At 40.6% G+C, this 26,379-nt stretch overlaps 1 protein-coding gene and 1 non-coding gene across 10 annotated transcripts in view; one reads left to right on the forward strand and one right to left on the reverse strand.

The window, feature by feature from the left end:
- Positions 1-647: 647 nt before the first annotated feature.
- The window catches only part of mcf2la (mcf.2 cell line derived transforming sequence-like a), a 207,371-nt gene continuing 181,639 nt past the window's right edge, over positions 648-26,379 (forward strand). For 2 of the 9 annotated variants that reach the window (XM_061889824.1, XM_061889825.1), the window contains exon 1: positions 25,744-25,944. In XM_061889824.1, the coding sequence (XP_061745808.1) occupies positions 25,791-25,944 (154 nt within the window). In that variant the 5' untranslated portion in view covers positions 25,744-25,790. Of the gene's footprint in view, positions 801-4,039; positions 4,153-21,966; positions 22,097-25,742; positions 25,945-26,379 lie in introns of those variants that run through there. The other 7 variants (XM_061889827.1, XM_061889829.1, XM_061889826.1 and 4 more) reach the window with 6 other exon arrangements.
- Positions 24,567-24,640, reverse strand: trnaa-agc (transfer RNA alanine (anticodon AGC)). Its single transcript has one exon. It is a non-coding gene; the product is annotated as a tRNA-Ala (tRNA).

Here is a 26,379-nt window from a genome sequence, read left to right on the forward strand (position 1 = left end):
CACCAGCGCCCCCCGCGATCCCAAAAGGAAACAAGCGGTAGGAAATGGATGGATGGGATGGAGTTGGCCAATGATGACGTCATAGTCCCTAGACACACTTCCATTGAAGTTGCTTTACTTTCAGATACGATTCCCAGAGAAAACATGCTTCAAAAGAATTGTCAATTCCTAAATATATTAGTGTTAAAAATGTCGATACGGGTTTGTATTAATTATACAATTCTCTGTACTCACTTAATTCTACCACTAGGTGCCACTAAGTCTTTTCTATTCATTTCCCACACGGTCTGTAGTTTGTTTTTTGGACCAAATAACTGTTTTTTGCATTCAAGTGTGTGTAATGTTTCATTTCGTCTATAAAAATGTGAAAATGTATTTTTATGCTGATTTATCCGTCTTCGTCATCGGTGTTTATTTAGAAATGTTATATCGCCACCTATCGGTGACACTAATGTTAGCGCTTTAATGACGGAGCGTACTCAAAGACTTCAACTATTATCTCTTATATTTTTCTCCCCGTTCATGGTGTGTATTCAACAACATATTTATACGGATTTAAACTGAATAAAAGGTTAAAATAAAATACAATAGATAAAAAACATTTTAGTTGTCCGATATTGTCATTAGTATATGTTAAAAACACCTGTTGGGTTGTGACCCAACTTTTCGGAGGTCCGTGAATTAATCACGTGATTAAACAAAGAGCTAGCAAACCTGTCCGTGCTTATTCGTTTGGCGGGGAGGAGTTCAAATACATTCTGTACATTTCGACGCGTCATTGCGACGTCAATGTTTTACGGGTAGGTATTTTCTAATAAGTACAAACTGGTTTGGTGAATAATGCTTAAAAGCGGGAACGCTTAATTGTTTAACTCACGGTTGTCAAATTATCATTAAGCTGGCTCTTTGTGTCTGAATTTTTAAAATGTTGATATTTTGTTATATGGTTTAAGTGTCGAGCAATTGGGATGTCAAACTGTTTTTGATTGAAACCACATTTCAGGTACAGTCGTGGTCAAAAGTTTACATACACTTGTAAAGAACACAATGTCATGGCTGTCTTGCGTTTCCAGTCATTTATACAACTCTTATGTTTGTGTGATAGAGTGATTGGAGCACATACTTGTTGGTTCTTGAAGTTTGGTTCTTTTATGAATTTATTATGGGGCTACTGAAAATGTCACCAAATCTGTTAATATTTGCAAGTTTCACAGCAATAAGGCGCTTTTGGTAGCTTCTGGTTGAATTTTTGACCACTCCTCTTGACAAAATTGGTGCAGTTCAGCTAAATGTTTTTGTTTTCTGACATGGACTTGTTTCTTCAGCACATTTAAGTCAGGACTTTGGGAAGGCCATTTTAAAACCGTAATTCTAGCCTGATTTAGACATTTCTTTACTAATTTTGACCTGTGTTTAGGGTAGGGATGGGCGATAGGGCCTTTTTTTAATATCTCGATATTTTTTAGGCTATATCGCTATGCACGATATATACAGTGGGGCAAAAAAGTACTTAGTCAGCCGCTGATTGTGCAAGTTCTCCCACTTAAAATGATGACAGAGGTCTGTAATTTTCATCATAGGTACACTTCAACTGTGAGACAGAATGTGAAAAAAAAATCCAGGAATTCACATTGTAGGAATTTTAAAGAATTTGTAAATTATGGTGGAAAATAAGTATTTGGTCAATCATTGAAAGCTCTCACTGATGGAAGGAGGTTTTGGCTCTAAATCTCACGATACATGGCCCCATTCATTCTTTCCTTAACACGGATCAATCGTCCTGTCCCCTTAGCAGAAAAACAGCCCCAAAGCATGATGTTTCCACCCCCATGCTTCACAGTAGGTATGGTGTTCTTGGGATGCAACTCTGTATTCTTCTTCCTCCAAACACGACGAGTTGAGTTTATACCAAAAAGTTCTATTTTGGTTTCATCTGACCACATGACATTCTCCCAATCCTCTGCTGTATCATCCATGTATCCATTTTGGTACTGTAATATTTGTTGCAATATTAGATACCTTTAAAGTTTGAAATGTATCAGTGTTGGTGCTAAGAATTTTCAAAATGTGGTCCCTGGGATCCCATCAAGTAAAAAAAAATGGGCTCTCACAGTCAATTTTTGGGTTCCCACTTTTTTGTAAGCGTTTGAAAACACATAGATAGATGGATAGTACTTTATTGATTCCTTCAGGAGAGTTCCTTCAGGAAAATTAAAATTCCAGCAGCAGTGTACAGAGTTGAGATCAATTTAAAGAAAAAAAGTAAAAAGTAAATAATGGGGGTTTAAAAGGAAACAAAATAGAGAAATATTACAAAAAGAATAAAAACAATGGGAATAACAATATAACAGTAAAATAAGAATATAACAAGACAAAGTAGGCAGTAGTGACCATGTTATGAAAACAAATGATAAATGAATGCATTATCATGTTGTTTCTCACGTTCTATGTTGTGTTTCGGAAAAAGGTTGTCATAAATGTTACTTAATTCATTTAAAAATAATACAAAAGGAAGAAAAAATATGCATACTGTATATAAATGTATTCAGTTATAAACATTCATTCACTTTCTTCTTTCTTTCATGGATCTGAACTCTGCCGCTGCCGCTGCTTTTTTTCTACATTTGAATTTAATAAGTTGTAGGTGTATTTATATCAGTATAAAAGTGTAAAAAGTGTTTTGCTTCGGTCATAAAATGATGATAATGGTGTGCCAGGGCATACATACATGATTTATTCAACGCTTAAATCTCTAGAGTCTACATCAACTTCAGATCTTTCCGTTAATTCTAAATTTTGTTTGGTTTTATATGTTGTTTTTGTTAGTTTTTCCTGCTTATTTTGTCAAAGAAAACACTTTTTTTAATGGCACAAAATATGCAAAAATATTTTTCAAAGTGGAATATTTAATGTGAAGTAATCGGAGCTTTTGATAGGTCAATAAGTCATAAAAACATTGATTTTGATTCAATATTATGGTTTGAGTAATGACAGTTTTAAAGAAAGAAAATAGCTTTGTTTTACTACTCAACATTGCAACTTTTTATGAATTACATAAAGTAAGGTTTTTTTATTCCACTTTTATGTTTTTGTTTATTTTGATGGTATTTTTAGAATGTGCCGTGACCCTTTTAAGACATTAACGCCTGCTATAGGTTATAAAAAATAAAATCTGATGAGTCTATCAATAAAAAGCAAGGGGAGGAAAATTTGACCCGGCAAGTATAAACAAAACAAATCACCGACGGAATGCGATAATCGAAAAATTTCAAAAAACAAGCAAACTGGGCGGTAAAAAAAAAAATCTGCGTCCAAGGCGACGTGTGGGCTTCCGGGATTGCGCATCCTTTCTGATTTAAATGTGTAGAAAGACACAAAAAGTGCGTTAACGCAAACACTGATTTATGCAATTTCAAGCAGTACATATATTTTTTCTGTCTAATTGGGAAAAAAAGCAATTACATTTAGTGGGAAAATAAGTACTTTGACACATATTTCCAGGTGTTTGCGGGCCAGATAAAAGGAAGTTGTGGGACAGATCTGGCCCCCGAGCTTTGAGTTTGACACCTGTGGTTTATCCACTTAACTCTACGACCTTCTGGGATTGCACATTTTATTCTAGCATTAACGCCAATTTTCTGTTTAAACAGGCAAGTCCAGGCTTCGAGGTAATGGAAAGCTTGTGTTCCACATTTGTAAAAACATCAATTCAGTTTGACTTGCCCTCCCATGATGTAAACGTGGGTTCCCAGTGTCACATTGTGCTGCATGTGGACTTGGCCTTGGTCTTTATTTAGTCTGGCCCATCACAAGATCTCTGTCCTTATGACTGGAAGCCATGCTGATCTATTGTTAAAAGCCATGAAAGGAGCCACTGTGAACAAACTGGTAATTGGACCAGGAATTTTTGACAAGCTTATTTGATTGTTTTTGGACTAGTAAAGAAAAACATGTCGCCTCATGTGTTGGCTGATTTGATTGTTGAATTTGTTTGTGCTCTCTGGCAGTCGTGTTAAGTGATGCGGTTTGCTTCTTTCAGGGTAGGACGGTCAAGCTCGGGGTGTTGGCCTTTTCTCCTCACCAGGATGGGCGTAAAGCTGTCTGTAGAAGACGAGCTGGAGCAAACATTGGAGGTGCTGTCAGCAGTCAGTGGTAGGAAAACTTTGCTTACTATATTCTGGTAACCATCAAAGTAATACAACTCAGGTCAAAAGTTACTACCTTTCTGTCAAGTCCAAACAAGCGAACTGATGTATGAATGACAACAGGTGGATGCTCCGGTCAATGAAGCATTTAATTGTTTTGCCTGTCACACCGTGTCATCACCAGATATAAATGAACAAAAATGGTAGGGATGCACACAAAATCTGAATGACCATTATTTAGATTCTCTGCGACAAATGGTTTTTCACGCGCACTTGCACGTACACACCAAATTCAGAATTCCAAGACTTCAAAGATTCTTTATTACCATACTTGTCGTATTTTACGCTTCATAATGCGCCACACATTTTCGATGGGAGACATGTCTGGACTGCCAGGAAAGTACCTGCACTCTTTTACTACAAAGCCACGCTGTTGTAACACGTGGCTTGGCATGGTTTTGCTGAAATAAGCAGGGGCCTCCATGATAACGTTGCTTGGATGACAACATATGTTGTTCCAAAACCTGTATGGACCATTCAGCATTAATGGTGCCTTCACAGATGTGTAAGTTACCCATGCCTTGGGCACTAATACACCCCCATACCATCACAGATGCTCGCTTTTGAACTTTGCGCCTACAACAATCCAAATGGTTATTTTCCTCTTTGTTCTGTAGGACACCACGTCCACAGTTTCCAAATGTAATTTGAATTGTGGACTCATCAGACCGCAGAATACTTTTCCACTTTGCATCAGTCCATCTTAGATGAGCTCGGGCTCAGCGAAGCCGGCGGCATTCTTCTGTGTTGTTGATAAATGGCATTCGCTTTGCATAGTAGAGTTTTAACCTGCATTTACAGATGTAGCGAACCAACTGCAGTTACTGACAGTGGTTTTATGAAGTGTTCCTGAGCCCATGTGGTGATACCCTTTACACACTGATGTCGGTTTTTGATGCAGTACCGCCTGAGGGATCAAAGGTCCGTAATATCATCGCTTACATGCAGTTATTTCTCCAGATTCTCTGAACCTTATGAAAATTTTACGGACCGTAGATGGTAAAACCCCTAAATTCCTTGCAATAGCTCGTTGAGAAATGTTGTTCTAAAACTGTTCGACAATTTGCTTAAAAAATTGGTGACCCTCGCCCCATCCTTGTTTGTGAACTACTTAGCATTTCATGGAATCTACTTTTATACCCAATCATGCCACCCACCTGTCCTCAATTAGCCTGCACACCTGTGGGATGTTCCAAAATAGGTGTTTGATGAGCATTCCTCAACTTTATCAGTATTTATTGCCACCTTTCCCAACTTCTTTGTCACGTGTTGCTGGCATCAAATTCTAAAGTTAATGATTATTTGCAAAAAAAAAAATGTTTATCAGTTTGAACATCAAATATGTTGTCTTTGTAGCATATTCAACTGAATATGGGTTGAAAATGATTTGCAAATCATTGTATTCCGTTTATATTTACATCTAACACAATTTCCCAACTCATATGGAAACGGGGTTTGTATGTATGTGTGTGTATATATATACATATATATACATATATATATATATATATATATAATTTGGGTTTTTTTATTTATATTTTTTGAAATGTTGTATTTAGAATAAGACTGGCAATTTTGATATAAATCGATTTTTTAATTTATTTTTTATTTTTATTTTGTGCCCATCCATCCATTTCCTACCGCTCCTCCCTTTTGGGGTCAAGGTTGCATCATTCTTTATTGTCCATATGCCTACGTTTTAAAGAAATCACACTTTTTATTATTGTTATTATTATATTATTTGTTGTCTTATTCTGCTTTAATCATTTTTGTTTTAATTATTTGCAAAGCCAAAAACCAAAGTCCTAGGATTTTTATTTTTTTGCTTTTTGCTTCAAATTTCTTAAAATTCAGTTCTTAACAAAAATATCACACATGAAATGTTTTAATGTTTTACGCTTTTTGAAGGTATTTTGATCAGATAATATCACATGTTTAAATTAGTGCAAAAACTCGGGGTGTAACGGTACCCAAAATTTTGGTTCGGTACGTACCTCGGGTTAGAGGTCACGGTTCGGTTCATTTTCGGTGCAGTAAGAAAACAACAAAATATACATTTTTGGGCACCAGCGCCTTCCGCGACTTCAAAGGGAATAAGCGGTAGAAAATGGATGGATGGATGGGTTATTTTTTGACCAAATTTGTAAACAATGGCATAACATACATATACACACAGGGTCCATTGCCAAGGTTAATGTGGTCAACATATATAAAATAAAACCTAAATAAGATAAAGCTCAGAATGGTTTCTTAACAAAACTTTTCTACATATAAAGTGCTTTTTTTGATTGATTGATTGAGTATTTTATTAGTAGATTGTACAGTACATATTCCGTACAATTGAACACTGAATGCAAACACCACAATAAGCTTTTGAACTTGTTAAAGTTGGGGTCTACGTTCATCAATTCATGGTAATTAATTCATGATTGTTCGGTAATCCCCCCTCTTACTGCCAAGTTAGCCTGGCTAATTTGGCAGTAAGAGGATATACGGGCTCATTGTTCTTCCACCATAGAAGTTGGTCAAAATCTAGTTTTTAATGCAATACAGCAACCCTTTGTGACCCCGAACGGGACAAGCGGTAGAAAATGGATAGTCTTAAATCTGCTGCTATAAAAACATTTCTTATTGCTTCAGCCCTGCCTGACTCGCCAAGGAGAGGCTGCTTGAATGCGGTGGTGACGCTTCAAAGTGGTGAGCACGTTTGACGTGTTGGCAGAAGCGTACCCTACTACTGCTGAACAATGTCGTTGAAACCTCCGTCCTCCATTGTTGTATCGCACCGCTCAGCCAAAGTGTTCCCAAACGGGAGATGTTAACGAGGCAGGAGGGTCTTCCAGCTCTGGCTTTTACATGTTGTCCTTGCCCGGTCGCTGCTAGCCCGCCGTGTGTTGTGCCTCACTCTGCATTGTTTACACAACGTGCGGTGCGCTACCTAATATGTCCGTGTGGAAACTCATTCGGTACACCTCCGAACCGAAACCCCTTGTACCGAAACAGTTCAATACAAATACACGTACCGTTACACCCCTAGTAATAACTCAAGTCATGCAAATAGTATCTAAAGCAGGGGTGCCCATTACGTCGATCGCGATCGACTGGTCGATCTCGGAGGGTGTGTCAGTCGATCTCAAGCCAGGCATTAAAAAATAGACATAAAAATGAGCAATCATCAATCATACCAAGACTTCACTTTCGTCAGTTGTTTGACATTCTCGGCACCCGAGGATCTTGTGAGATGACGCTGGCTGCTGCAAGCTCATATTTAAGAAAAAAATCACTAACAGGGCGGACGCAGAGAAACACATTTTATTTTTAGAGACTCCGTACCTACTGTCAAAACTCTAAAGACCGACTGCACAGTTCCTGTCTTCACCATAAAAGACCTGTTTCATCCTGCCTGTGCTAACAAAATAAGAGTCTCAGAAAGCTAGCGTGCACAAGCTAGCAAGCTACGGAGTTTGATGCCAATGTATTTCTCCCCCGCCCTCAGCGACCGCTTTCTCACTTGCTTGCCCACCCGCACACTCACTGACGTCACTCACCTGCTGCCAGACATTAAAGGGCCACACACATATGCTACTCTCATAACAAAGTGTTTAAAAACGAGTATGCAAGTTGGACAAATGAGATGCCAAATCCAACCACTTTCATGTGGTATTGGACAGAAAGGAGGACTTTTTTTTTCCTCCATTTGAAAATGCGGACGTTATCAGCACCACTGTCTGATTTCAATCAATGCAAGTCATCAGAATCAAATACACCAACTTATATTACTGTCTTCATGAAAGAAAGGAATCTATGTGTGTTAAACATGCTTGTATTATCATTAAACACCATTAACTTGTTAACAAAAATGTCTCTTTCATAAATAAATAAATATAAATTATAAATCGGAATGAGGTAGATCTCCTCGACTTGGTCAATTGAAAAGTAGCTCGCCTGCAGAAAAAGTGTGAGCGCCCCTGATCTACAGTATTGGCAACTGTGACATCATTTGATCAACATACTTTCAAAGGGTTCAAAATAAAAATAATAAACATTACATGTTTGGTATTTTTACTATAAGACATTGTTTCTCAAACTGTGGTACATCAGAGTGGTGTATAGAGAGAACATGGCCGACTAAACAGGTGCCATGACTGCTACCAAGGATGTGTGCGGCTGTGCCCGGATGCATGCAATTAGTCGTTTTGACATTAGTTTTTCTAAACCGTTTTATGAACAGTTCTAAACATTCTCCAGCTAATAAATTTACAATAGAATATGATTTTATTTTGTAAAAGTAGAGTTTTGCCGCCGTATTTGACGCACCCTGCTGCTGCATTCCTGCATTGTTTAGTGACCAGCAGACACTCCAACACGCACCCAACACCGCTATTAACACAAAACTCACAGACCGACCAAAGAAGTAACTTATTACCCTCATTTTGTCAAAATCCTTATTAGCTTTGGACCAACAATCACGAGGAAATTGTGACTTGTTTGAAGTATGTTCAACCGTGGTGACAGCCTCTGATGTATTTATCATTATGTATCAGTCATTATTAGGGCTGCGAATCTTTGGGTGTGCCACGATACGATTCAATATCGATTCTTGGGGTCACGATTCGATTTATATATCGATTTTTTTTTCAATTCAACGCGATTCTCGATTCAAAAATGATATTTTTCCGATTCAAAATAATTCTGTATTCATTCAATACATAGGATATCAGCAGGATCTACCCCAGTCTACTGACATGCAAGCAGAGTAGTAGATTTTTTTTTAAAAAGCTTTTATAATTGTAAAGGACAATGTTTTATCAACTGATTGCAATAATGTAAATTTGTTTTAACTATTAAACGAACCAAAAATATGAGTTATTTTATCTTTGTGAAAACATTGGACACAGTGTGTTGTCAAGCTTATGAGATGCGATGCAAGTGTAAGCCACTGTGACAGTATTGTTCTTTTTTTTTATTTTTATAAATGTCCAATGATAATGTCAATGAGGGATTTTTAATCATTGCTGTGCTGAAATTATAACTAATATTGACACTGTTGTTGATAATATTCATTTTTGTTTCATTACTTTTGGTTTGTTCTGTGTCGTGTTTGTGTCTCCTCTCAATTGCTCTGTTTATTGCAGTTATGAGTGTTGCTGGGTCAGGTTTGGTTTTGGAATTCGATTGCATTGTTATGGTATTGCTGTGTAGTGGTTTGTTGGATTTATGAAAAAAAAATATACATTAAAAAAAAAAGATTACAAAAAATCAATTTAAAGAAAAATGAGAATCGATTATGAATTGCAGAACTTGAGAATCGCGATTCAAATTCGAATTGATTTTTTTCCCACACCCTTAGTTTATATAATTGTTCAGTGTAGTTTTGTTATAGTTTTCTTATGTGTACTTCTTTATTTAAGTTAAAGTACCAATGATTGTCACACACACACACACACACACACACACACACACACACTAGGTGTGGGGCAATTTGTTCTCTGCATGTAACCAATCCCCTTGATCACCCCCTGGGAGGTGAGGGGAGCAGTGGGCAGCAGCGGTGCCGCGCCCGGGAATCATTTATGGTGATTTAACCCCCAATTCCAACACATGATGCTGAGTGCCAAACAGGGAGACAATGGGTCCCATTTTTTTTATAGTCTTTGGAATGAATCTGCCGAGGTTTAAACTCACAACCTACCGATTTCAGGGTGGACACTCTAACCACTAGGCCATGTTAGCGCTCTTATCTTGTGTGACTGGTCCATTCTGTTGCAATTTGGTTTGGTTGGCGGTGATTCCGAATGATGCGGATGACAACAGGGAGCTTGCAGGGCGAATTAGCATTTAATTCCATTAGCAGGGCACCAAAACTTGGAAACGCACTGATGGAAGTGCACACGCAGCACAGAGAACAAATGAAAAGTAAACCATAGCTTATACAGTTGAACCTTGATTTGCAAACTTAAAGGCCTACTGAAATGAGATGTTCTTATTTAAACGGGGATAGCAGGTCCATTCTATGTGTCATACTTGATAATTTCGTGATATTGCCATATTTTTGCTGAAAGGATTTAGTAGAGAACATCCACGATAAAGTTCGCAACTTTTGGTCACTAACAGATAAGCCCTGCCTTTACCGGAAGTCGCAGACGATGACGTCACCCGTTGAGGGCTCCTCACATCCTCACATTGTTTATAATGTGAGCCTCCAACAAAAAGAGCTATTCGGACCGAGAAAACGACAATTTCCCCATTTAATTTGAGCGAGGATGAAAGATTCGTGTTTGAGGATATTGATAGCGACGGACTAGAAAAAAAAAAAAGTAAAAAAAATAAAAAAAGCGATTGCATTGGGACAGATTCAGATGTTTTTAGAGACATTTACTACGATAATTCTGGAAAATCCTTTATCTTTCTATTGTGTTGCTAGTGTTTTAGTGAGTTTAAAAGTACCTGATAGTCGCAGGTGTGTCCACGGGTGTCTTGACGCCAGTGTCTCAGGGAAGTCGACGGCAGCTATGGACGGCACAAGCTAAGCTGATCTCCAATAAGAAGCGACTTTTTACCGCAATTTTCCTCACCAAAACCTGCTGGTTGACATTCGGTCGGATCCATGTTCGCTTGATCGCTCTGATCCATGGTAAAGTTTCATCTCCGGGAATTTTAAACAAGGAATCACCGTGTGTTTGTGTGGCTAAAGGCTCAAGCTTCCCAACTCCATCTTTCTACTTTGACTTCTCCATTATTAATTGAACAAATTGTAAAAGATTCAGCAACACAGATCTCCAAAATACTGTATAATTTTGCGGTTAAAGCAGATGACTTTTAGCTGTGTGTGTGCAGCGCTCATATTTCCTAACAGTCCGTGACGTCACGCGTACACGTCATCATTACGCGACGTTTTCAACAAGAAACTCCCGGGAAATTTAAAATTGCAATTTAGTAAACTAAAAAGGCCGTATTGGCATGTGTTGCTATGTTAATATTTCATCATTAGAATATAAACTATCAGACTGCGTGGTCAGTAGTAGTGGGTTTCAGTAGGCCTTTAATTGGTTCTCGAACATGGTTCGTGAATAGAGAACTTCATTATAGTAAAGCAGAGTTCCACGTAAACGATGTAAATATGAATAATAGGTTTCAGCCTCGACAAAAGCCCCTATTTCAGTGAAGGTTTGTCCGCCTTGAGCACAATATTAAGTGATATACAGTTCTGTATATCTAAAAAAGATAGGAGGGTTATGGATCAACTTTCTGCGCAATAAAAGTTAAAACAGGCTGTTGTATATTCTGCTGTGCTACCACGCATATGCACACACACACACACACACACACACACACACACAGAAGTCACCATAGTGCCCTCACAAACAAAAGCACAAAAATCCTTAACTTCAACGACCATATTTCTATAATAATAAACATTTAAAAAATGCACACACTTTAACAACGGCAGAGAACTGACAAGAAAGGGGCAGACAGGGATGGAGAAGGAACTGGGAGAAGGAGAGGGGAGCTGTGTTAGTCTGCGTCATACTTGCCAACCTTGAGACCTCCAATTTTGGGAGGTGTGGGGGGCGTGGTTGGGGGCGTGGTTAAGAGGGGAATTGTCAGGCTTGCCCCTGACAGTTTGTCTATGTTTTAGTTTTTTTCTCTGCATTTGTCTGTTTCCTGTGTTTAGTATTTCCTGTCTTTTAGTTCCTGTCAAGTGCTCTTAATTTGTCAGCTTCCTGTCTTGTTCCCTGAGTGCTGTGTCACTCCTCAGTGTGTTTAGTATTTCCTGTCTAGTGCTCTTATTTTGTCAGCTTCCTGTCTTGTTCCCTGAGTGCTGTGTTCCCCTTCGGCTGCGGCTGATTGGCATCTGGCCACACCTGTTGCCAATCAGCCGGTTCCTATTTGTACCTCCTTTGTCTTGTGTCAGTTGCTGGATCATTGTATTGTCATCCGGACTTGTCGTTGCTCTTGTCGTGTCTGTGATTCTTTTCAGCTATTACCTGTCATGCTACATTTTGTCCTGGTCGTCGGAGCGGTAAGCTGTTCTTGTTAGCCATTAGTTATTTCCTGTTTTTCTGTTTGCTATCCACTAGCTTCCATAATAAAGTTCCTTTTTGTTTTCTAGCTTCCAGTGCTAGCTACCTTAGTTTGTTATTCCGCCCACGTGCTTTATTTTTGTTTGTTCTTGTTCTATTATTTAAATTTAATCATGTTTTCCCATTCAATGCCTGCCTCCTTCTCAGCATCATGGGGTTCGTCACCAAATAACTCTGACAGGAATAGTATATTTACAGCTGTTGTGTGCACAGTTGTGCACTGCACTAAAGTAGATGTTATTGTCACATATGCATGATTGATTGATTGAAACTTTTATTAGTAGATTGCACAGTACAGTACATATTACGTACAATTGACCACTAAATGGTAACATAGCAATAAGTTTTTCAACTTAATCAATTCATGGTACAAATATATACTATCAGCATAATACAGTCATCACACAAGTTAATCATCATAGTATATACATTGAATTATTTACAATCCGGGGGGTGGGATGAGGAGCTTTGGTTGATATCAGTACTTCAGTCATCAACAGTTGCATCAACAAAGAACTGGACATTTAAACAGTGTAGGTCTTACTTAGTAGGATATGTACAGCCAGCAGAAAACATAGTGAGTTCAGATAGCATAAGAAGAAGTATATACATCAGAAATAGATTCGAATATTTACATTAGGTTATTTACAATCTGGGGAGATGGGATGTGGTTGAAGTTGCCTGGAGGTGTTGTGGTGCATGTACAGTTGATGACAGTATTGTCCTGTTTAAGAGTGTCACATGCTGTTTACGGCAGACGAACTGCCTTACGGTAGACGTAAACGTGACTGCTGTTGTTGTGTGTTATTACTGCGCTGATAATGAAACTGCCTAACAATAAACCCACATTAGAAACCAAAAACTCGCCCTCGATCATTCTACAGTTACAACGTCATTGGGCAGACACGCTCTCAGACACGTCACTCAGGTCCTCCATAAAGCTGGAGGGGGCGTGGCCTCCAGCTTTGCCTGAATTTCGGGAGAAAATTTGTCCCTGGAGGTTTTTGGGAGAGGCGCTGAATTTCGGGAGACTCCCGGAAAATCCCAGAGGGTTGGCAAGTATGGTCTGTGTGTTTGTGCTTTGGAAGAGTGAGGGGCCGCTGTAGAACAAAAGAGTAGATGGTGTCTTCTCCTCCCCTGTGATATAATTCTGTTCTGGCATCTTTTCCAACGTAAGACGGGCTTTATCACAATTAAAACTTACTGTGCTGTGGTCACACTTGTGAGTGCCATAAATGTACTCCTCGCAAATAGTCTTTTTTTTTTTTTTTAAGTCCTACTGAAACCCACTACTACTGACCACGCAGTCTGATAATTTATATATCAATGATGAAATATTGACATTGCAACACATGGCGATACGGCCTTTTTAGTTTGCTAAATTACAATTTTAAATTTTCTGCGGAGTTTCCTGTTGAAAACGTCGCGGAATGATGACGCGTGTTTGTGACGTTATTAGCCCAGCACCAATAAAAGTTGTCTCTTTTCATCGCATAATTACACAGTAATTTGGACATCTGTGTTGCTGTATCTTTTGCAATTTGTTCAATTAATAATGGAGACTATAAATAAAAATGCTGTTGGTGGAAAGCGGTGGATTGCAGCTGCCTTTAGCACCGAAACACAGCCGGTGTTTCTTTGTTTGCTGTGAAGCTTTAACACAGAGCGGTCAAGCAAACATGTTTCTATACGTCAACCAGCATGTATTTGGATGGGAAAATTGTGATATTAAGTCGGCTCTTACCGGAGACATCAATGGATTACTGGACCTCCTCCTGCAGCAGCTGTCAAAAAAGGCAACTGTGAGCTTGGCTCCTCCATGGCTTCCATCAAAGACACTGGCGTTTACCGCAGCCATCCGACTTTGAGGTATGACTTTACAATCTCACTAAAACACTATTAAAACAATAAGAAGATAAGGGATTTTCCAGAATTATCCTAGTAAATGTGTCTAATTTACATCTGAAACGCTCACACTGCTGCCACCCAGAGCCGTCGCTTTTTCTTTTTTTTCTTTTTTTTTTGGTGCTTCACTCTCACTCTAACTTTCCTTATCCACGAATCTTTTACCCTCGCTCAAATTAATGGGTAAATCGTCGCTTTCGCGGTCTGAATAGCTCTTGCTGCTGGAGGCTATGATTATAAACAATGTGAGGATGTGAAGAGCTCTCCCACCCGTGACGTCACGCGCACATCGTCTGCTACTTACGGTACAGGCAAGGCTTTTTTATTATCGACCAAAAGTTGCGAACTTTATCGTCAATGTTCTCTACTGAATATTTTCAGCAAAAAAATGGCAATGTGGCGAAATGATCAAGTATGACACATAGAATGGACCTGCTATCCCCGTTTATAGAAGAACATTTCATTTCAGTAGGCCTATAAACTCCACTGTGGTCCGTCAAGTATTTGGAATTCCTAATAAATTGGCAAAATGTGAAAAAATATAGAGAAGGCCCACATGCTGGAGTGTTGAGATTTGACTATTTGCTTATTTAGGGGTTCATAAATCGAGGTTTCACTGTAGTTAGTAACAGCGCAAACTGTTGCATTTAGCGAACATTGATCCGGCAAAGACTGGAGATGTAGGACCGGTATAAGAAGCCCTCTGATTATTGTTCTCACTTGCTGCCAATAAGTAATCGCTAATCATAGGCAAGGGGTGGAAAACATCCATCCATCCCTTTTCTACCGCTTATTCCCTTTGGAGTCGCGGGGGGCGCTGGTGCCTATCTCAGCTACAAGCCGGCGGAAGGCGGTGTACACCCTGGACAAGTCGCCACCTCATCGCAGGGCCAACACAGACAGACAACATTTACACTCACATTCACACACTAGGGCCAATTTAGTGTTGCCAATCAACCTATCCCCAGGTGCATGTCTTTGGAATTGGGAGGAAGCGGAAAACTAATGCAATCTAAAAGAGTAAGAGAAAACGTACTTTGAAATAGATGTAAAAGTGTGAACAATAGTAGTAAAAACAGCAATAAATGAAATAGAAAATTAAATTAGTAAAAAAATCAGGAACCGGAGAAGTCTTCCAAATGATCAGTAAAAAGCCGGATTAAAAAGGTGCGCCTGGTATTTGGTAAAGATAAAAGGCCAGTGTAAGAGGCCCTCAGGGTTGAAATGGTAAAATAATATAATAATAGGATAATGATATTGAATTTACCCTGTTTGCGTGCTGATTGCCCACAGGGGTTATAAATATTGCTTATTTTGACTGGTGCCATGCAACACAATAGCTACTTTGTAGGGATGTAATGATATTGTAGATACTGCGGTTTCAAAGTCTTCTCAATATTGCCGTGACGGCATCAAATGAAAACGTGGTGAGTTTTTTTTTCTGGCGCTTTAGCGTTGGCCAGGTCTGAAAATGAACTACTTCTCCCAGAATCCTCTGCGCAGCGTAGTAAGTCAGAGGAATTGTTTAGTTTGTTTGGCCATTGCCTGAACATTTCATGAAAATTCATCAAACAAACCCTGGTGAAAACATGACCTCTGAATAGGAAACAAAAATATCCACTGAATCGACATCTGCGGTCCTCTTTGAATAAATGTTGACATAACAAGGCCTTCACTTTGCATCCGCGTTGAAGGAAAATCCAGAGGACAAATATCATGACCTCATGATCTGACAGCTGTGGTGCGACAGGTTGCTCGGCTGGTACAAGCATGCAAGCTGTAACTCGACCTCTTTTTTTTTTCGACTGTACGTTTTGTAATACAGCGTCGCCACAAGGCAAGTTAGGGATAGCTTTTCTGGATTGTTCGCTTCCCCTTTGGTGCGGATGACACAATGTCGAATATTTCCAAAAACAATTTGAAATGTGGACTCGTCAGACCACAGAACAATTTTCCACTTTGCATCAGTCCATCTTAGATGATCTCGGGCCCAGAGAAGCCAGCGCCGTTTCTGGATGTTGTTGATAAATGGCTTTCGCTTTGCATAGTAGAGCTTTAAAGGCTTACTGAAATGAGATTTTCTTATTTAACCTGGGAGAGCAGGTCCATTCTATGTGTCATACTTGATCATTTTGCGATATTACCATATATTTGCTGAAAAGATTTAGTAGAGAACATCCACGATAAAGTTTGCAACTTTTGGTCGCTAATAAAAAAGCCCTGCTTTTAGTGGCAGACGATGACGTCACAAGTGTGAGGGCTTCTCACATCCTCACATTGTTTATAATGTGAGCCTCCAGCATCAAGAGCTATTCGGACCGAGAAAGCGACAATTTCCCCATTAATTTGAGCGAGGATGAAAGATTTGTGGATGAGGTTATTGATAGTGAAGGACTAGAAAAAAAAGGCGATTACATTGGGAGCGATTCAGATGTTTTTAGACACATTTCCTCGGATAATTCTGGGAAATCCCTTATCTTTCTGTTGTGTTGCTAGCGTTTTAGTTAGTTAAATAGTACCTGATAGTCGGAGGGGTGTGTCCACGGGTGTGTTGATGCCAGTCTCTGAGGGAAGTCACGGCAGCTGCATGGTAGGCGCAAGCTCCGCTGATCTCCGGTAAGAGGCGACTTTTTACCACAATTTTCTCACCTTAACCTTGCCGGTTGACAAGTGGTTGAGAACCATGTTCGCTTGACCGCTCTGATCCATAGTAAAGCTTCACCTCTGGGAATTTTAAACAAGGAAACACCGTGTGTTTGTGTGGCTAAAGGCTAAAGCTTCCCACCTCCATCTTTCTACTTTGACTTCTCCATTATTAATTGAACAAATTGCAAAAGATTCAGCAACACAGATGTCCAAAATACTGTGTAATTATGCGATGAAAAGAGACGACTTTTAGCCGCAAGTGGTGCTGGCGCAAAATGTCCCCTCCAGCCAACAACGTCACAAACACGAGTCATCATTCCGCGACGTTTTCAACAAGAAACTCCGCAGGAAATTTAAAATTGCAATTTAGTAAACTAAAAAGGTCGTATTGGCATGTGTTGCAATGTTAATATTTCATCATTGATATATAAACTATCAGACTGCGTGGTCGGTAGTAGTGGGTTTCAGTAGGCCTTTAAATGGAGAATGTGTGTGTTAAATTTTCAGTCATACCCAGAAGGGCGTGCTGTAAATAAATGAGGCCACTTTTCACATTTAAGAAAAAGAGCTGCGGGTTGAGAGGGGGGTGGGGGGTTATGTCCGAGCCCACCCTTCTCCTCCCTCTTCCTCTGATAAAGCAGCACAGACATCAAGTAAAATAAACACACACAACCGTGTCGTTAGTGTTAGCATGACATCAGTTGGATGGGACCATGACTCTGGCAGAGGTGATTCAAGGGGTCCAAACTCTGTTGAATCAACTGCTTCACAATGTGTCTTTTGGCCCGGTCGACCGAAACACATTTCCCGGCGGCCTTTATCCTATTTCAGGTTGGTGTTCAACTTCTATGGTTCTTGAATCTGTACACTGCAAAAACTGAAATCTAAGTAAGATGAAATATCTCAAATAAGGGTGATATTTGCTTATTTTCTGTCAGATAAGATACTTATTCTCACTAAGAAGATTTTGTTTTGGAGTGTTTTACTTCTTTTAGGTGGTTTGGTCCTAAATTATCTAGGTAAGATATTACAGCTTGTTGCTGAGTTTTTATGACCTATATTAAAGGCCTACTGAAATGAGATTTTCTTTTTTAAACGGGGATAGCAGGTCCATTCTATGTGTCATACTTGATAATTTCGCCATATTGCCATATTTTTGCTGAAAATATTCAGTAAAGAACATCGACGATAAAGCTTGCAACTTTTGGTCGCTAATAAAAAAGCCTTGCCTGTACCGGAAGTAGCAGACGATGTGTGCGTGACGTCACGGGTTGTAGGGCTTCTCACATCCTCACATTGTTTACAATCATAGCCAGCAGCAGCTTGAGCTATTCGGACCGAGAAAGCGACAATTTCCCCATTAATTTTTGGCGAGATAAAAAGATTCATGGATGAGGAAATTTAGAGTGAAGGACTAGAAAAAGAAAAAAAAAGGCGATTGCAGTGGGAGCGATTCAGATGTTATTAGACACATTTACTAAGATAATTCTGGAATAGCCCTTATCTGCCTATTGTGTTGCTAGTGTTTTAGTGGGATTAAATAGTACCTGAAAGACAGAGGGGTGTGTTGACCCAGTGTCTCTGAGGGAAGTCACGCAGCTGCAGCAAGACGGAAGCTCCGCTGATGTCTCCGGTAAGAGCCGACTTATTACCACAATTTTCTCACCGAAAACTGCCGGTAGACATGTGGTCGTGATCCACGTTCGCTTGACCGCTCTGATCCACAGTAAAACTTCAAGGAAACACCGGCTGTATTTGTGTGGCTAAAGGCTAAAAGCTTCCCACCTCCATCTTTCTACTTTGACTTCTCCAATATTAATTGTACAAATTGCAAAAGATTCAGCAACACAGATGTCCAGAATACTGTGTAATTATGCGATTAAAGCAGACTACTCATAGCTTGGATCGGGCTGGAAAATAATGTCCGCTACAACCCGAGACGTCAAACGCACGCGTCATCATACCGAGACGTTTTCAACACGACACTTTGCGGGAAATTTTAAATTGCAATTTAGTAAACGAAAATGTGTTGCAATGTTAATATTTCATCATTGATATATAAACTATCAGACTGCGTGGTCGGTAGTAGTGGGTTTCAGTAGGCCTTTAAGTAAAACATGCTTGAAACTGTTGCAAAGCTGTGTCATCAATACTCACATTTTTTAAAGTAATCATTTCTTATTTCAAACAAGAACAAAAAAATCATGACTTTGACACAATTGTGTCTCATAATTAAAACAGATGAAAGCCGGATGGACTTTGCCGTTTTATTATCAATGAAACAAGAGAACATATGTACTCATAGTAGTACAGTTAGCACAGTACAGTGAACTGACAGTTAATATTTAAACATTTTACAATGGGACATTTGTAACAATTTTAAACAGAAATAGGTCATGCACATTCAGGTAGATAATTCAAAATTAGAATTAAAAATGTTTACGCTGGGAGCCGGGCTATATATATATATTTTTTTTTTCCTCGTGCACTTATTGACTGAAAGAGCATGCACTTGGCGTGATGATGTCATGTTGTCGATGGGAAAATGCATTTTTAGACCATATGATTTGGCTGAGCGGCTAGCTTGCCTTGTTGCCTTTCCATTTAGAACAATAAATTAGTTTTAGTATAAGTTTGCTGGTTTGAAGAAATGTAATGCCGGGTGCATATCATTATGTCAAGATATTCGTGAGAATATACTTATTTTAAGGTATTTTTGGGTTCATTGAGGTTAGTTAATTTTACTTGATTTGGAAAGTCTTGACAAGCCACGTTTTCTTGTACTATTGGCAGATAATTTTGCTTAGTTCAGGTAAAATACCCCTCAGTTTTGTATTTTTTTTGCTTGTTTTTGAACACTGACTTTTTGCAGTGTACCTTGTTATTGTGCACACTTGTGGTTTTATTCCTTTAAGTGTGGAGGCACTCGATTGCTTCATTGACCGGGCTCTGGACGGGGTTGAGGTCAGTGGGTTAGCGACCTCGGTGGTAGCCTGGTGTGTGCGTTGTTGCAATTTGCGGGTTTGGTCGCTCTTTTGCTTTAGTTTCGGCGGCTGCGGGCGTTTGTCCCGCAGATGGGCGGTGGGTGTGGAGCTACCGGTGGTCGGGAAGCTGTGACTGGCGGCTGTGTGCTGATTGACCTCTGAGGACTGGCTGGCGTTTGCTTACTGGCTGGCTTGGGTGTCCACATGTGGACGGGATGTGTTGACTTTAGGGGTGTAACGGTACATGTATTTGTATTGAACCGTTTCGGTACGGGGGTGTACCGTACGATTTTCTAAGCTAAAGTCTTAACAAGCTGCTTTGCTTCTTCTGCCTCTGTCTCAGCACCCAGCATCGTCCCACCCACACTGTTTATAGTGGTAACAGCCAATCAGCAGTGCCTATTCAGAGCGGTAACAGCCAATCAGCAGTGCGTATTCAGAGCACATGTAGTAAATGCTTCAGCGCCGAGCAGATAGGTGTTTAGCAGGTGAGCATAAGGCAGCCTCCTCTCCCCAAATGATAATAAACACCTCCCATATAACTACTACTTAGATCACTATGAGCTCGTTGACCTTCTAGAACAGGGGTTGGCGAGCCCTGATGTGGCTCAGCTGCGAAATGCCGACCCCCCCGATGGTTTTGGGGGGTTTCTGGATTTTAGTGCCTCTCCAAGAAATCACCCGGGGTTAACATTTTCCGATTTTCATTCGGACTAAAATATTGAGGGCGGCCCGTGATGACTTTATTTTTAACGTCCTCTACAACATGTCATCGCGCCCGCCTTTACACCATGCTATCTGCGTACCGGCCGGACGCATGCATTTCGCTGCTTCTATCTTCACACGTACGAGTTTGCAAAGCATACTTGGTCAACAGCCATACAGGTTACGCTGAAGGTTGTGAAGTGAATTATATTTATATAGCGCTTTTTCTGTAGTGACTCAAAGCGCTTTACATAGTGAAACCCAATATCTAAGTTACATTTAAACCAGTGTGGGTGGCACTGGGAGCAGGTGGGTAAAGTGTCTTGCCCAAGGACACATCGGCACTGACTGGGGTGGCGGAAGCGGGGATCGAACCTGCAACCCTCAAGTTGCTGGCACGGCCGCTCTACAACTATACCGCCCCGCCAGTTGTGATTTAAATAACTTAAACACTCTTACAAATATGCGCCACATTGTGAACCCACACCAAACAAGAATGACAAACACATTTCGGGTGAACATCCTCAAAGTAACACAACATAAACGCAACATAACAATTACCCAGAATCCAATGCATCCATGACTCTTCCTGGCTATATTATACACCCCCGCGCCCCCAACCTCGGTTTGTATATTATAACCAGGAAGAGTCATGGATGCATGGGTAAACTAAAGGCGAACAATTAGGCGTACACAAACCTCTTCACGCAGCATTTGATTAACTTTCCGCACAACTGGCAAGATTGTCCAGAAAAATTGCAAATTTCCTCTGGATATCAGTCGGGGCAAGAAGAATCATTTCTGGCTCCTTCTCTCTTCCCGGCATCTACGGCCGCTGCCCTTTTTATACAGTGCGAGAGGAGATTTAAATTGTGCCCAGCTGGGCGACCCACGCACCTGATAATATTGGCAGGGTTGATTCCGGCGCGCCTTGCTGCTTGCTCGCAGTCCACGCCTCCTCGCCGCCATCTTGGGCCGGGCTCTGGCGTGCCCTGCCTCACTGTCAGACTGCCGGCCACGCCTCTTCGCCGCCATCTTGGGCCGGGCTCCAGCGTGTCCCGCCTCGCTGTCAGACTGCCGGCTCCGCCTCTCCACAGTGATGTCATAGTGTACGAGAGGCACATGGTGCATGACAGTTGGACTCCACACGTAGGTGTAAAAACAAACTATTTGAAATATCAAACTGATTTAGTGCATGGAAACATACTGAATGTATTTTTTGGCCCGCTCAACCAAACACATCATCCCATTTTGGGTTTGTGTTCAACTTCTTTGGTTCATAAATCTGCACCCCGTTACTGTGCTCTGCTGCAATTGTACTCCTTTAAGTGTGGAGGCACCTGCTTGCCCTTAGTAACTGATTAGCTCTTGCAAGTGGTTCAATGCTAGGAAGTAGGTCCACATGCTGACTTCCTACCAAAGGTTGAGCAACATTGGGAACTATAAAAGCAGAACAAAATCAGCAAAATAACATACTTGAAGTTTCTCCTCGTCATGCCTCTGTGTCTTTGCTGCCGTGGAACTAGAGCCAATGACGATCCTAAACACTTGCAGTTTGACAACTCAGGTGAGGAAAGATTTTGATACTTTTTGTTGTTGTTGTTAGTTGATATTTATAAAAGAAGCTTCCATGGCCAATATATATTTGTGTATGACAACCGGGCATGTTGACTTGAACAGTGTTTTTCAACCACTGTGCCGCGGCACACTAGTGTGCCATGAGACGCAGTCAGGTGTGCCGTGGGAGAATATCTATCCATCCATCCATTTTCTACCGCTTATTCCCTTTTTTGGGGGTTCGCGGGGGGCGCTGGCGCCTATCTCAGCTACAATCGGGCGGAAGGCGGGGTACACCCTGGACAAGTCGCCACCTCATCGCAGGGCCAACACAGATAGACGGACAACATTCACACTCACATTCACACACTAGGGCCAATTTAGTGTTGCCAATCAACCTATCCCCAGGTGCATGTTTTTGGAAGTGGGAGGAAGCCGAAGTACCCGGCGGGAACCCACGCATTCACGGGGAGAACATGCAAACTCCACACAGAAAGATCCCGAGCCTGGATTTGAACCCAGGACTGCAGGACCTTCGTATTGTGCGGCAGATGCACTATCCCCTCTCCCACCGTGAAGCCGGGAGAGTATCTAATTTCACCTATTTAGGTTAAAAAAATTATTTGCAAACCAATATATATAGTCTGCAAATGATGTGTTATTGTTGAGTGTCGGTGGTGTCTAGAGCTCGGGAGAGTAACCGTGTAATACTCTTCCATATCAGTAGGTGGCAGCAGGTAGCTAATTGCTTTGTAGATGTCAGAAACAGCGGGAGGGAGCACGCAGGTAAGAAGGTGTCTAATGCTTAAACCAAAAATAAACAAAAGGCGAGTGCTCCTAAGAAAAGGCATTGAAGCTTAGGGAAGGCTGTTAAGAACGAAACTAGGAATGAACTGGCTTCAAAGTAAACAAAAACAGAATGCTGGACGACAGCAAAGACTTACTGTGGAGCAAAGACGGCGTCCACAATGTATATCCGAACATGACATGACAATGAATAATGTCCCGACAAAGAAGGATAAAAACAATACAATATTCTTAATTGCTAAAACAAAGTAGATGCGGGAAGTATTGCTCAAAGGAAGACATGAAACTGCTACAGGAAAATACCAAAAAAAGAAAAAAAGCCACCAAAATGGGAGCGCAAGACAAGAACTAAATCACTACACACAGGACAACAGCAAACAACTCTAGTGGAAAGACAAGACAAGACTTATATGCATGCTTGTTTATGCTTTAAAGTCATCCAACAATTGCGACAACGGCTTTTATTGCTGTCAACTGAGTTTTCTTTTTTAATGATTTCTGCTGGTGGTGTGCCTCCGGATTTATTCAACCCAAAAAATGCGCCTGGGCTCAAAAAAGGTTGAAAAACGCTGACCTAGAACACAAAACCAGACAGGTCCAAGGACTTATCTTGTTTTGTGGACATTTGGTGTTTGAGCATTTTTCTAAGTAAACACCGCGATCCCTCCGGGCCGCTGATGTGTGTTTTGAAGGCAGCACAGTCTCTATCAGTCGCTCGGATAATGTTAAGACTTTCTGGACTCCGGTCTCTTTAAATTGCAAAAAGTGTACTGCGGAACAGACAAATATACCGAACTACAAACCCCGTTTCCATAGGAGTTGGGAAATCGTGTTAGATGTAAATATAAACGGAGTACAATGATTTGCAAATCCTTTTCAACCCATATTCAGTTGAATGCACTACAAAGACAAGATATTTGACGTTCAAACTAATAAACTTTTTTTTTTTTGCAAATATTATTTAACTTAGAATTTCATGGCTGCAACACGTGCCAAAGTAGTTGGGAAAGGGCATGTTCACCACTGTGTTACATCACCTTTTCTTTTAACAACACTCAATAAATGTTTGGGAACTGAGGAGAAACATTTTTGAAGCATTTCAGGTGGAATTATTTCCCATTCTTGCTTGATGTACAGCTTAAGTTGTTCAACAGTCCGGGGTCTCTGTTGTCGTTTTTTAGGCTTCAAAATTTTCAGTGGGAGACAGGTCTGGATTACAGGCAGGCCAGTGTAGTACCCGGACTCTTTTACTATGACGCCACGCTGTTGTAACACGTGGTGTGGCATTGTCTTGCTGAAATAAGCAGGGGCGTCCATGATAACGTTGCTTGAATGGCAATATATGTTGCTCCAAAACTTGTATGTACCTTTCAGCATTAATGGTGCCTTCACAGATGTGTAAGTTACCCATGCCTTGGGCACTAATTCACCCCCATACCATCACAGATGCTGCCTTTTAAATTTTGCGCCTATAACAATCCGGATGGTTCTTTTCCTCTTTGTTCCAGTGAAGTGAAGTGAATTATATTTATATACTGCTTTTTCTCTAGTGACTCAAAGTGCTTTACACAGTGAAACCCAATATATAATTTGTACATTTAAACCAGTGTGGGTGGCACTGGGAGCTGGTGGGTAAAGTGTCTTGCCCAAGGACACAACGGAAGTGACTATGATGGCGGAAGCAGGGATCGAACCTGCAACCTTCAAGTTGCTGGCACGGCCGCTCTACCAACTGAGCTATACCGCCCCAGAGGAGACAAATGTCCATAGTTTCCAAAAACAATTTGAAATGTGGACTCGTCAGACCACAGAACACTTTTCCACTTTGCATCAGTCCATCTTAGATGATCTCGGGCCCAGAGAAGCCGGCGGCGTTTCTGGATGTTGTTGATAAATGGCCTTTGCTTTGCATAGTAGAGCTTTAACTTGCACTTACAGATGTAGCGACAAACTTTATTTAGTGACAGTGGTTTTCTGAAGTCTTCCTGAGTCCATGTGGTGATATCCTTTTAGAAATTAATATCGTTTTTTGATACAGTGCCGTCTGAAGGATCGAAGGTCAAGGTATTTCAATGTTGGTTTCCGGCCATGCCGCTTACGTGGAGTGATCTCTCCAGATTCTCTGAACCTTTTGATGATGATATGGACCGCAGATGTTAAAATCCATAAATTTCTTGCTATTGCACTTTGAGAAATGTTGTTCTTATAAACTGTTTCACTATTTGCTCACGCAGTTGTGGACAGATGGGTGCACATTTTTTGGGAAAATGTTTTTACACCCAATCATGGCACCCACCTGCGGGATGTTCCAAATAAGTGTTTGACGAGCGTTCCTCAACTTTTAGTATTTATTGCCACCTTTCCCAACTTCTTTGTCACGTGTTGCTGGTATCAAATTCTAAAGTTAATGATTATTTGCAAAAAAGAAATGTTTATCAGTTTGAACATCAAATATGTTGTCTTTGTAGCATATTCAACTGAATATGGGTTGAAAATGATTTTCAAATCATTGTATTCCGTTTATATTTACATCTAACACAATTTCCCAACTCCTATGGAAACGGGGTTTGTATGAGGGCATTAGATTGCATGAATGTGGAATCAAGACTCTTATTTTGGGCTCAAAAATATGTCAAAAATGGAGCTTAAACAGTCTTCCCGGCTTGTCTGATTGTCGTCTGCACAGTGAGACGCAGGGCGGGACCAGACGGAGAAGCTTGATCGCGCTAGTTTTGACAGGTGCACATTTGTGTGTGTGTGTGTGTGTGTGTGTGTGTGTGTGTGTGTGTGTGTGTGTGTGCGTGCGTGTGTGCGCGCAAGGGAGGCAGACAAATACAAATGAGGAGAGTAGGACGAAGTGGGAACTACTTCTTTCTTCACCTGTGACGGTGGTGAAAATGGAAAGGGAGGACGAGGATGAGGAGGGAGATTGGGAAGTGATGACCGGATGCGTTAGGAGGACAAAGCTCGGAGGTGAGGGGTTCGTCTCCATCTCACTGGCAGAGATGAAGAGCTACTACAGATACGGCAGGTGCTGCCAACAGCTGAATTGTAAGTGTATGTACTGTAAATGTGTGTGTGTAGACTTATTTTCACCTGCTCGCAACTATTGCCTTAATCCGTATGCATACCTTAGCTAAGCACTGTTTGCATTAACTGTCTCTTAACTCATCACGTTGTAGATCTATACCACATGTGTACCCTTAAAGGGGAACATTATCACCAGACCTATGTAAGCGTCAATATATACCTTGATGTTGCAGAAAAAAGACCATATGTTTTTTTAACCGATTTTCCGAACTCTAAAAGGGGGAATTTGGCGATTGAAACACCTTTCAATTGTCGGAGCAATGACCTTTCACCCGTGACGTCACAACGGGAAGCAATCCGCCATTTTCTCAAACACATTACACAAACCAAGTCAAATCAGCTCTGTTATTTTCCGTTTTTTCGACCGTTTTCCGGTACCTTGGAGACATCATGCCT

This window comes from Nerophis ophidion, linkage group LG27, assembly GCF_033978795.1.
Source record: "Nerophis ophidion isolate RoL-2023_Sa linkage group LG27, RoL_Noph_v1.0, whole genome shotgun sequence".
NCBI lineage: Eukaryota > Metazoa > Chordata > Actinopteri > Syngnathiformes > Syngnathidae > Nerophis > Nerophis ophidion.